Raw genomic sequence first — 13,529 nt, 5'->3', positions numbered from 1 at the left:
AGCTTGTTTTATTGTGCTATTCCATTCACAAATGAGAAAAACAGATCTAAAATTATGGGACCTGAAAGTGGGAAGAATATACAAGTCATTTAAGATAATTTCCCATAATGAATGCTATAATTAGGCTATTGTTTTGAAGTATTCTGTATGGCGTCCTTACATTGCTGGCTTGCCCTTTTTTTAATTCAGTTGCGTTAGTTCTCAGCATAATTCCTCATGGTTGAAGCTAATACTTACAAATGAAACCAAATAAATTGTTGGTTTAAGTGAGTGCAATTCCTTTGAAGTCAGCAGAGTTGTAGCTTACTCTAGTAAAGGATTTGTCCATCTCTATTCCTGCTACAAAGAACTATTAAAATATATTTCAAGATCCTGACTTCTCCTGAAATCTTAAGTATTTGAGTTGTAGTTCTGTTTGGATACCAGAAACAGTTCAGGTTTACTCGCAACGTTTTTGAGCTTTTTAAGAATCCTTTGATTTATTTTATTTATAGAACCCCAATATGTTCCTTGTATTTATTCGGGTTTTTTTAATATAGTGAAATGGAAAAACAGAAATCTACCTTAGTAGATGCCCTTTGCCGAAAGGGAAGTGCACTGGCAGATCAACTCTTGCATCTACAAGCCCAAGATGGGGCTGTTTCAAGTGAGACAGAAGCTAAAGATGATGAGCATGACAGCTGTTTGGATGCTCTGTCAGAGACTTTCTGGGAAACAACAAAATGGACTGATCTTTTCGACACTAAGGTAAAAGAAAAAAGCAGATTTATTTTTGCATTATTTTTTCCTCCTAGTCTCTTGATGTGCAGTTGCATATCATCTTTTGTCTGAGCTCAACACCTCTCCTTAGTGGTCCCCTTTAGTATTGTGCCCATCTCCCTCATAATTTTTCTTGGCAAGTGAGACCATTCCAAATCTTTTAAACCTGTGGCACACAAAGTGCATGCATATCAAGGATGATAAAAGTTCCAGTTCAGATTTCAGTTTTTAAGAATATAGGAAGTGCCATATGGGCTCAGACTGGTCCATCTAGCCCAGTATCCCATCCCCAACAGTGGTAGAAGTAAATGCTTTAGAGGGAGAGTATTGAACCAGGTATATCTGGAGTGATCAACCCCCTGCGCATACGCTGCACCCCACCCCACCCCACCCCAGAATCCACTATCATTGGTTTAGAATGCCAAAGGAAACATCTCAGACTGTTCTAGTTTGTTTGTGTGGGTTTTTTTAATTGCTTGCTTTTGCATTGCTTCTTACCATTCTTTTCAAAGGAACGCTACAATTTGCACAGCACTGTTCTAGCTTTTCACCCGGGATGTTCTGCGTTCCTTTGTTCTGATTATGGATTTACTAAGAGAAAGCCTCTATTCCTTCATTGTCGGCAGTAGCTGGAGTTGCAGCTAAACCTGCCCACCACAACCACATTTGTCTTGTGTGCATTGAGTTTCAGTTGTTTCACCCATATCCAGTGCCTGACTACAGATAGGCCTGGTGAGATTGCAGGGCTTGGGTCAGATGAGACAGAGGCGGAGTTGGCTGTCATAAGCATACAGCACCTTACTCCAGGTCTCCACACAATCTTACCTAGTAGCCTTATACATGCACTGGACAAGAGAGGTGATGAGATGAAGCCCTGGGGACCTGAAGGGATGATGAGCACTTGCCCCTCGCCACTCTGGGACCTCTCTGGTAGGAAAGAGTACAACCAGTTACAATTCCAAGAATACCCACCAGGTCATGTAAACCCTTTATCAGCACCTCATGGTCAACTGTTTCAAAGGTTGTTAAAAGATTAAGAGGGCACAGTCTCCACTCAGTCTCCAGGCAAACATCATCTGTCAAGACTCTGAACATGTTATTTGTGTTATCTAGGAGAAAAGGGTCCTGGAAACCAATGGCATCCAGCTATGGCTAAAGCTGTTGGGTAACTGCTACTTCAGTAACCTTCCCCAAAACAGGGAGACTGCAGATAGGGCAATAACCAGATGGAGAGTTAGCATCAAGTGATGGTTTCTTGAGTAGGGGCCAGAGACTCTTAACATCTGGCACCCTGCCCTCTTGAAGGCAAGCATGTGATGCCCTTTGTCAACAGTAACCCCAGTGTCCCCCAGTTCGCTTTAACAAGCAAGGACAGACAAGGGTTCAGTTCAACTGGTTATCCTCATCCCCTTTTCCCCCATATAGGCATATCCTTTGCATCAGTGGATGCAGTGGGTAGTGATTTAAAACAGTCCCTACAAACAGGACAAAGACTGATTCCTCAACCCACAACTCTGACTACAGCAAAAGTAGTGAACTTGTAAGCTGTGTTGAATACAGGTTTTTTTGCTTCCCCCTTGCAAGGTAGGTGGCAAACTTGTCACAGTAGACTGAAGCCACTTAGCTGTCTCCCATTTCACTTCTCCTTGGTTTCTCACTGGGGCAGCATCTTGGTTTTTAGTAAAATAATAATGCTATTGTATGTAGTTGAGTTCCCCCGTTGGTGAGTTTAGAGAAGGAAGGGCTAGGAGTTGAAGGTATTCTAACAAATGCCTTCCTAGATATGTACTACTAGGCATAACATGGGATGGGCATGGTGTTTGTATGTCTGCTATTGGTACCAAATTTCACATTTGTCCAGAATTTTTTTAGTACTTTGTTTCAGCTCATAGTTATATTTTTAAATCCTCAGTTTTGATTATCAGCATTTTCTTTTTCAGTTCTGAAGTGAAGTTGTTGTTGGGTATGTTGTTCTTAGACCTTGTGATGGGTAGTGCTGAAGATCAGTTGGAATTTAATTACTATAGCCATGATTTCCTTTTGTTAAAGGAAATACATAACCATTGAGTATAAATGTATAACCAGTGATCTCGTTAGTCTGTTGTCTCAGTTCCATTATAATGGGTATAAACTTCAAATGGCCTTTCCATATACGTTTGCCTTTAAACCACAAGTTGTTTTGTAGTGTGAACATTTATATAAAAACTTTGTTGCTTGCAACTCTTTTCTAAACCAAGATGTATAAAAGTACAAGGTGTTTCTTTTATGTTAACTGGTTCTTAGATTTAATCTATTTTTCAAGTATTGTAACTTTTGTATTTGAGTATAACACTGGCTGTCATGTTAAGTTATGTATCCCCTGCTATTCCCAGTAGCAATTCCTGACAAGTAGTGTAAGTTAAATGATTAGGGGCCTACTTAAATCATGGTTTAGTGATTTTTTTTTTCTTTTTTCAACTGCAAGAAATAGCGACTGCTGCGGAAAATGGTGTTAGCTACGATTTCCTGCAAATCAACCCCCTAAAAATGCTAACTGGAATACAAAGAAATTGTGGCAATTGCTGCAGCCATAGAGTACATGATTTGAGTGAGAGCTGCTGAGAGGCTGAGCTAGTGACATAGATTAAGTGAAGGTACCAATCAGGAAAGCAAAAGTGTTTTAGCACCATCATTTAAGAAACTAAATGCAGTGGTACAGTCTGAAGATGAGTGAAAAGAAATCCAAAAAAGCAAAATACTTTTCAGTTAAGAATTGTGTAACACAGTTCCATGTTCAGATGGCAGTAAATTGTTTTGTTCACCTTGTAACATGACTCTGCACATGTTGAGAAAAAACAGCACTGATCAGCATTTTAGAGTCTGAATTGCATACAAAATGAAAGGCTTCTACTGAAAGCAGTCTAACAAGAAGAGAAGCTACACTTGCATTAGTGGAGGCATTCATGGCTGTCAACATACCCTTGGAGAAAATTGATAACCTAAAATCAAGGGACTGCTTGAAGAAGCACAGGCCAAATGCTTGCAGTTTGCCTTGTGCAAACAAGCTTGCCAGGATTATCTGCCAGAGGTAATTGCTTCGCATGTTCAGTCTACAAAATCTTCATTGGCGGAATGCGAATCCATTTTGAGCGTAGCAGACAAAGCAACAGATGCCCAGCATAACTTGTATTTGTACTTGAGCTGGACAGACTGTGACCTACCTGTTTTTCTTATAAATATGAGTTGAACCAGCTCTGTTTTATTTTTCAACTGTAGCACAAGCTGTAATGAGGGCTGTTGTAAACTGTGGCTTAGAATTTAACATAATTTTAACATTTCTGTCTGATAATGCAATGTATGCAAAGCTTCCTTTGGTTGGGGGAGCTCCTAGTGGCAGCCTATAAGTATATAAGGGAGTGTACCAAAATCTGGGAGAACAGTTGTTCACCAGGGCTCCCCGTGGGATAACAAGATCTAATGGCCACAAACTTCTGGAATACTGATTTAGACTGGACAAAGGGGAAAAACTCCTTTACAGTCAGTGTCCTGGGTCTGGAACAGACTCCCCCCAGAGGTGGTGCAAGCACTTTCTCTGGACTCATTCAAAAGGCATTTGGATGCATATCTTGCTGGGATCATTTGGCCCCAGCAGACTTCCTGCCTATGACAGGGGGTTGGACTCAATGTTGTGAGGTCCCTTCCAGCCCCTAGTGTCTATGAAATCTATAGTGTGTGCCATGGAATGATGCCCAATGTAATTCATGCTACCAGCAATACATAGATGCCTTCTTTAGTGAGTTGCATCTGGTGCACATGTTTTCCTGATGTGATTAGACTGATTTCCTCTTTTAGGAAAGCATTCAAACATTGCCCAAGCCGTTAGCTTTGATTTGGAGTCCATCACCAATCAAAACGGGGATCTAAATGCAACTGTCACTTCCACCAGAACCAGTGCTTACAAGGTGAAATTCTTTGTATAATATAGTTTGTTACCATGCAAATAATGGTAAATACTTCCAAAAATTCATGCTTGATGAGATTGAAATCACACTGGGAACCCAGCGTACACTTAAACTACACAATCTCTTAAGAAAGGGTGACACTGAAGATCAGGCTAAGTGTGTGGCTGAAAATGCCATCTGATTCATGGAGCTTCTAACATAGTTTGAAAGTCAACAGGCTTTGATTCGCACAACAAGTTGATGGATTTGTTAAATTGGATCAAAGACCTGGCATCACAACAACTTTCAAACTGTCACTGTGAGAACTGTTCTAGACCATAGCTGTGAAGTTTCATAGATTTCATAGACATTAGGGCTGGAAGGGACCTCGGGAGACCATCGAGTCCAGCCCCCTGCCCAAAGGGCAAGAAGTCAGCTGGGGTCATAGGATCCCAGCAAGATAAGCATCCAATTTGCTCTTGAAGGTGTTCAGTGTAAGTGCTTGAACCACCTCCGCTGGCAGACTGTTCCAGACCTTGGGGGCTCGGACAGTAAAGAAATTCTTCCTTATGCCCAGCCTGAAACGGTCTTGCAGGAGTTTGTGACCATTCGACCTCATCATCCCTTGGGGCGCTCTGGTGAACTAATGTTCTCCCAGATCCTGGTGGTCACCCTTGATAAATTTATAGGTGGCTATCAGATCACCCCTGAGCCTACGCTTTTCCAGGCTAAAGAGTCCCATGGCTCTCAGCCTGTCATCGTAAGATCTGTTTTCCTGACCTCTGATCATGCACGTGGCTCTCCTCTGGACTCTCTCAAGCTTCTCCACATCCTTTTTGAATTGTGGAGCCCAAAACTGGACGCAGTACTCCAGCTGCGGCCTCAGCAAGGCCGAGTACAAGGGGAGAATGATGTCCCGGGATTTGCTCGAGAAGCATCTATGGATGCAAGCCAGCGTTTTGGTCGCTTTACTAGCCGCAGCATCGCGTTGCAGGCTCATGTTCATCTTGTGGTCAATGATGACCCCCAAGTCTCTTTCTTCTGTAGTGCTAACCAACGTAGCACTGCCAAGCCTATAAGGGTGCTGCAGGTTTTTCCTCCCAAGGTGGAGAACCTTGCATTTTTCGGTGTTGAACACCATCAGGTTCTCGTCTGCCCATTTGCTGAGCTTGTCCAGGTCAGCTTGGATCACCCCCCTGTCCTCTGGCATGGATGCTTTGCCCCAAAGTTTGGTGTCATCGGCGAATCAGTTGAATCAGTACTACAAGTATGATTGGTTATTACCACTTTGGTTTAAACAACCAGCTGCCTCTTTTAGGGCTGTTCCCATTTTTTGACCCAAATGAGTTGCCTTTTCTGAGTTTTGACCCTCAGCTACTGAAATCAACATGTGGATGGCAGAAAGAGCATGATAATGAACATGCTCCTTATGTGAACTTTGTCAAAGAGTACCAGATGCCTTTGTGATTTCGCAGGCTTCTGTTTCTGATTGGTTTCCACGTCTCTACAACTTGGCAAAATGCTGCTGTACAATTCCAGTTAGTTCAGTGGGTGCAAAACATGTGATCTCTGTGTACAGATAGGTGTTAACACTGCGGAGACAGAGGTTGTCAACTGTAATGCTGCTGAATGCTGCATTTAACAACTAACATGAATACTTTTTATCAAGGTTAGCATTATTTAGTATTTCTAATAGGGTGCACCGATAGATACTTGTTGGGCTGATACCAGTGGCTGACTTTTAAGGAAGCAGCCGTATCGGCCGATAACCATCCAATTCTGGTATGCAGCTGAGCAGCTTGGAGAGATCAGTGTTAGGCTGGTAAGTCTGGTGTGGGGGGAAGGAAGGGGCATGGTAGGGGGCCTGATTTTTTTGCGGCTTGGCCAGCCAACAGCAAGGGACAGGGCCTCTGTGAAATGCCTATGAAATCAACTCTGCACATCACAAAAAACTCTGTCTAGCCACAGTTTAAGTAGGTCCCTATAAATGATCATTGCTGTACTTTTAGGAACAGACTGACAAGAAAACTCTTAAGGTAGAAGTTGTTTATGTTCATCTTTATGGGCAGACAAACAAGAAAATACATTAAATGCACTCACCGTGATGTGGCCAAGTCAGCCTTGAAAAGTTCCATGAAACAAGTTCAGTTGTCTAGCTTTTCAGAAATAATATCAACATCTATCCCTTTGGAAATGCATGCATGATCGTTGTGGTGTTTTTCAAAACCGTTTTTTCTTACTTTTTTTTCTTTTAAAAACATGTAAAGCCTTTGTACTGCACCATACAAACACATTAAGAAAATGCCTTTGAAAGAGAAACGGCTGAAGGTTTGAACATTTAAAAAATCCCTACTGACCATGTTGTTTTAAAAAGAAAATATGTTTACTTAAGACATAACCTTAGCTTGATTTGTGTAAAGCTTTTAGGATTATTTTACAAAACAAAATGTGTGTTACTTAGTATTTGTGCCTTTTTACTGAGACGATGGGAGGGAGAACAGTGTGCCCTTTGAGTCCAGCTGAGCGCCATGCTCCACATAAGCTCAGCATGGTATGAAAGAAAACTTTGATGCTAGGACCCTGGAGTTTGATCAGCAGTGGCCTAGATCTCTGACTCCAGTGGCATTTTCTGGCAGTTGGGAAAAGCCAAAGCAAATGGCCATATGTCCTTACTTAGGACATCTTCCCTGCATTTAGGAAGCAGGAGGAATAGGAGTGTTCCCAACAGATACGATATCTAAGAATTCTGCAGGGTGGGTTTGCATTGCTTGAGTAGTTCAGAGCAACTGTAATGCAACAGAGGACCCTAAGAAGTGCCATACTGGGTTAGACCAGTAGTCCATGTAGCCCAGTATGCTAGACAGTTTCATTTTCATCAATTTCATTAGATGCTCACTAGTTATACTATTCTGGGACTTGGGGAATAACAGTTCCCTGTTCAGTTTGTCCACATCCTTCATGATTTTAGAGACCTCCTATCATATTACCTTTCAGCTTTCTCTTTTTCAAACTAAAGAGAATGTATATGTGCATTTATATGTGAGCATACTATAAAGGTCTTGGCTTGCAGATACTGTGCTGAAAGCAGTAAGTGTTTAGATTTTATTTTTAAAGATGTATTGAATACATACCAAATATGTATATAGGCTTGGAGAGTTGCTTAGCTAATATGTATTTATTTTTTAACTCTTTAAGGTACTGTAGCTTCTCAAAATAGGTTTAGAGTGTCAGCCATTATTAATGAAGCCTAGATTTTTCTTTCTTTTAAACCAGAACCAAGCATGTTTTGGGTTCTCAGTTTTCCAGAGCAGTGTGTGTAGCGATGGATCAATGAACTACACTATTTTTTCTCTTTTATGTGAATCAGTTTCTAAATACGTTACTAAATTGGGTTTACCATTGTTTGTCACCCCTCTATTGCTTTTGCAACATCTCTGTTGCTGTAGAACATATTTGAGTCCATGTTCCATTGAAGCATCACTCATTGCCATCATCTGTTGTAGCATTATCTGGAGTGGTATGTGTTGACCAAGGTAGTAGACATCTTCAGTAGTATTTCAGATCTTCTAGTTCAACCATTGATTCTCAACTAGTGTGCCACAGGATGTCTTGAGATCCTTCAAGGGCGCTGCATGGTGCCATATTAGCATCGTTATGTGTGCAAACATGATTTGCAAAATAAACTCAGGAGTTTCAAATAGGAAATCATAGTATTAAAAAGTTCTGGCTTGTTGTCATCTTTTGGTGTTCTTTGCAACACAAGAACTGCTTTATTTTATGTAGTCAAAGAATACAAGCGAAAACTAAGCACTAGAACAGGGTGGGCAAAATACAGCCTGCGGGCCAGATCCAGTCCATGAGCTCCCCCTTCCCTGCTGGTGCAGCCCAGCCTGGCTCCGCAGACCCTGCCACCCTGTGCCCTGCTCTGGGCCCCACTGGTGCTGGCCTTGGGCCATTGGTCCCAAGACATTAAGACATTGGTCCCAAGATGGTGACCAAGGGGCAGGGCACCTGTCAAGGGGTGGGGCTACCCATGTGGCCCTCAACAACCTGCCAAAACTGGGTAAGCGGCCCTCCGCCCAAATAATTGCCCACCTCTGAACTAGAATGTTCCAAGAGATGTCCTGAGTCTAAAAAGAGGTACTTGAATCTATTGAGGAGTGCCTTGAGTCTGAATATGTTGAAAATCACTGGGATAATAAACCTTTGTCCCTGAAAGATTATTTCAGATTTAACACTTGAAGGAGAATTACGGCAGACTGCAGTTGTATTTAAGAGCTTTTATGCCAGTATCCTTGCACTTGGTTATGGTATGCTTGGATTTTTTTAATGGAACATAAATGATGGCACAATTTAACAGGATTTTAATGTAAAACTTCTATGTATGGTTCACAGGCTTTAAATTGCAGCTCCTTTTATAGGACAGCAGCAAGATGTCTGTCCCATGTATGCATCTCTAGAAATGGTTTGTGTGTTGTGTTTCTTGTAGGTCTTCCTGGCCCTTTTAGCTTTGAGGTGTGAGTTTTTTTCTTTCTCCCTACATATGGAGGCGTCTCTAGGGAACTTTCAGAATTTACATGTTTTCTAGGAACCGTTTCAAATGTAACAGAACTTTAACAGCAGTTAGGAGTAGGTGCATCACAGCTCTTACAGCCTGAATTACTTCTGCAAATGTTTAGAAGCGTTAGTGTAGAGGTCTAGGGAACTTTGCCATTCACAATGCAAGCTTATAATAAATGTGGGTGCATTGTGAGTTTTGTGGCTACTGATACCAGGCTATTTTCAATCTAGCCACAGAAAAAAGCCTATAGCCATGATCAAACAAGTGCACAGCTGCAGACCAGTTAAAAATGGCTGATCAGAAGAAAATCTGAACCCTTATTGCATGAGGAGTCAGATGAAGATGTTTCAAAACAGAGTGTCTTCTGTAACTTGTGTCTGCGCTGATGTTGTTCATGGTGTCAAATTCCCCCTCTTCCCCTCCCCTCCATCTGATAGAATTAACCAGGTCTGCCAGAAACAGCTGCCAAACCCATATGCTTTCAATAACTCCCTACCAATCTGTTCAATATAAAGTCCATCAGAATTTTATCTAAACCTTTTTTGCTCTGGTAACGGTTTGGGTAATGTCAGAGGCCGGCACAAATAGTTCACAAGGACAGTATGCATTAGCATAGCAAAGTTGGATTGGAAGATTATGGCAGCCTGATAGCCAGTAGAGATGCTGTTTTGGGCAAGTTGGTTGCATTTGAGATAAGAAAGAGAATTAGTTTTACTGAAAGAAGGACCGTGCAGAAATATCTATGCTGAAATTGATTTGAGGTAAAGATGTTAAATTCAAAAATACTTGATTTGCTTTAGAAGGGGGAGAGGCCCCATACACTTTGAATAACCATCCAAGCTTTCTGAATGCTTCAAATATCAGGTCTGAAATAGAGATCTACTTGCAATTAATTTATAAAAATGTATGCAATAAATTATTCTACCAGTAGGTGGAGTAAAGTCACTAATAGGCTACAGTATTGACAAACCCATAACCTGATATTTTAAGTGTTCTTGATAGGAAACATAAAGTCACGTCATCATGTTCAGTGTTATTTAATCTATCTATCTGAGACTGGTGATTTAAGGATGTTCACCAATTAGTACTGAAGGTATTATGTCAAGTGGCTTACTTGATATCAGTTGTCACTTTTGAAATAGACTTTACAGGCTTTTAAAATATGTTCCAACTCTTTGGTAGCAATAACTGTAGTTTTCTCGTTCACTCACTATTATGGAATATGAGACACAACACTATCTCCTGGAATTACCTCCCTTAATTACATAATTGTTTATTATATTTTTTTGAAGTTCTTCAGGCAATTCTTAATCTATATTACTATAGCTATCCAAGTCAAGTTATTTTACATTGTTATTAACATTTTGAGGCTATGCAAAACACTTAAGTAAAACCCAGTAACATCACAGCTGCATGCCCATCATTCAATAATATAATAATCTGAAGCAAACCATTAAGTTTGCTAACCTGCTTTGTCGCATCCTAGTCCAGATGCAGTTTCTAATTTAATGTTAGTTAATACTGGAAAACAGTTTAGTATTTTACTCTTCTGTCATGTCATGATTAAAATGCTTATTACGTTACAATTTTTCCATAAGACTTAATTTGACACATACATGTGCATATTCTAAAGCATGAGGTTTCTTTATGCTAACCTAAAATTTCTTAGCTTGTACTTTTGTCTAGTACTTCACATTCTAATAGTTTCTGAAGTGCTTATTGATTTATTAGCTTTATTTAACCTTTGTTCTATTGTTAATGTTCCCAAAGGCAAGGCAGACATTTCCCTTCTACCAATAGTGAGTGGCACATCGTTTTAACTTTATATCCACTGGAAAAACCTAACCTAATCTCTTAGGAAGTCCCAACATTTTTATTTGGCCAGAGCGAAGGTGTTTCGTAAAATGCTTTGTTTTTTTGCCACAAAAACTCTAGGAAGCCCAGTTACGAAAGAAATGCTGTCAAGTGGCTTTCCTCCTGCCTTAATCACTGATGTTCAATAGCCATTCAAAACTTGCAGGGTCAGGTAAGAGTTTTCTTAATAGAGCAGTGACATTGCTAGGTAGCTTCCAGTATGTTTATATTTGCTGAGAGCTCAAATACATCTTCCATTTTATACTTTTGTTTGTGGTTTTGTCATCTTTTCCAAAAGGGATCATACAATTATTTTTTTTTAAGTTTAATCAAATGACAGAACAACCGAACAGTTGTTCAGGAGTGTTTGCTAATGTGTTTTTGCTTTAGAAAAATATCCAACCTTGGATTGAAAATGCAGCATACAACAACATTTTTTCCAGTGGCAATATTTGGAAAATCTGTCTGTGAATGGTGCTGTATGCTCCTTGTTGCATATTGGTGTATACTTAAAGCATTTAGAGCCTATGATGTCTTAAGTGAGTACTTCCACAGAAAAATAACTAGTTATTTGGTCATTGAAGTATAGTCCAAATGACTCTCTTGAATGTTTGCTGAATAGAATTACAAGACAGTGCTCCAGACTTTAGAGTTTTATCTTTATGTTCTTGTTTACTCAGCCTTTCAGGCTGTTATTTCAGTTCAGTCACTTAAGGGCTAATCCTGCAAAGACCTGTGTACATTTGTTTCATTTGGACTCTGCATGGAGCTCAACTTAGGCAAGCTCTTATCTTTGAAGGGTATGGGAGAATGAGTGTTCAAAGAGACTTTTGCGGGGGGTGGGGGTTATTCTTTATTCATTTCTGATAGTGGAGCAAAATATTGTTTGGATATTTTTGTTAGCTGTACTTAAACATACGTTCATATAAGTTGTCTTAGTTGTGAAAATTCGATTTGATTAGCGATTGCAAAGAGGGAAGAAAAATATTGCTCTGGAAGAGGGGCTAGAACTTGCAGTATAATTTGAAGTATCAAGGGTTTGTATTACCTTTTAAAAATAATAATTTGAGCCTTTTGGACATATTCCCCTATTTTTTGCCAGTGTCTTGTTTTCACAAGAAATAAAAAATAGGATATCAACTGTGGCTTTTAGAGGACTGTACCAGAGATGAAATGTATTAGTTTAGCACTCATACTAATTGCTGTGACTATTAAAATGGCATAAAGAACCTTCCAAAACCTTCAGCAGAGGTTCATGGTTAGGCTGCTAAGGAACCACATTTATTTCACTGGCATCTCTGGGGTAGAGAAATGTGCTCATCTGCATAGTTTAGTCACAGTGTGGCTAATGGTATTGTAAGCTCGTCGTTCTAAATATATTTTAACTCTAATAATCAGCAACAAGTGTGGTTCTAAATATTAACAAACAAATTCTCAGGATTAATGAATTAAGCAAAAACATGCTTACTTGTCTTCATTGCTTGTTAAACTTATATGTACATTACTGTATGTGTACATACCATCCACTGTCTTTTTGTTCATGTTTTGTTGTGAAGTGACATTGTGATTTACTGGGATATATGTCCCACAGACGGATATCACTTCTGTTTCTGTGGGATAAAAAATGTAGATTGTTCGTGATTTTCATATGGAGTGCAGTTGCAGTTCAGTTGAACATGTGATTGCTGCTACAGTTTAAGTAGTTGAGATTTTTGGAATCTAAATTGTTTTGAAGTCAAATGTATTCATGATGGTGTCAAGAAACAGTTGCTTTCATTTTAGAGCTTTAATACAAGTTCAGTAACTGCTTTCATTCATCTGTTTGTTAGAAAGATGAATGCATGCCAATCACACAAACATTTCATTTTGACTTTTTCAAATTGTTTATCATCTTAACAGTGCTATTATTATATGGTAAGCCTTAATAAGACTTAAATATTGCAGTAACATAGATTTCTAACTTTCTTTTATTTGCTTGCATACTGTAGGTTTTAACATTTGCATATAAGCATGCATTGGTCAATAAAATGTATGGGAGAGGTCTTAAATTTGCAACTAAACTTGCAGAAGAAAAGCCAACTAAAGAAAATTTGAAAAACTGCATACAGGTAAGAGAAATTCAGTAATTCTTTGTTAAATAGATGGTTCTGAAAAAAAAAAACTTCTTAAGACGCTTGAATTCTTGATGCTTTTAAACTATTAAGTTGGAGAAAATTCATTTAGATTCTGGATCCAGTAGCTGCTGATAGATGTTTAATCCAAAAGTATTCAAATCTGAAATCCTTCCCTGGATTCAATACAATTTGCATTTCAAATTCTAATTGGGCTTATTGAATTAATTTGCCACCTACTAGCCAGGTAGATTAATCCACTATCTCAGAGATCTCAGAGAAATTTGGGTGGGAGAATATATGAGGTCCTGAGAAGGCATCTGC

General features: G+C 39.6%; 1 protein-coding gene across 2 annotated transcripts in view; it reads left to right on the top strand.

Annotated features, from left to right (window-relative positions):
* Positions 1-13,529, top strand: part of TPP2 (tripeptidyl peptidase 2) — an 84,450-nt gene that overhangs the window by 66,587 nt on the left and 4,334 nt on the right. For both annotated transcript variants that reach the window (XM_090022549.1, XM_090022556.1), the window contains 2 exons: positions 540-747; positions 13,083-13,202. In XM_090022549.1, the coding sequence (XP_089878675.1) occupies positions 540-747; positions 13,083-13,202 (328 nt within the window). The remainder of the gene's footprint in view (positions 1-539; positions 748-13,082; positions 13,203-13,529) is intronic.

The sequence above is a fragment of the Crocodylus siamensis genome, chromosome 1 (assembly GCF_052110815.1).
Source record: "Crocodylus siamensis isolate JL-2025a chromosome 1, ASM5211081v1, whole genome shotgun sequence".
Classification (NCBI taxonomy): domain Eukaryota; kingdom Metazoa; phylum Chordata; order Crocodylia; family Crocodylidae; genus Crocodylus; species Crocodylus siamensis.
The sequence above is the reverse complement of the archived record's forward strand: the minus strand, read 5'-3'. Positions and strand labels throughout refer to the sequence as shown.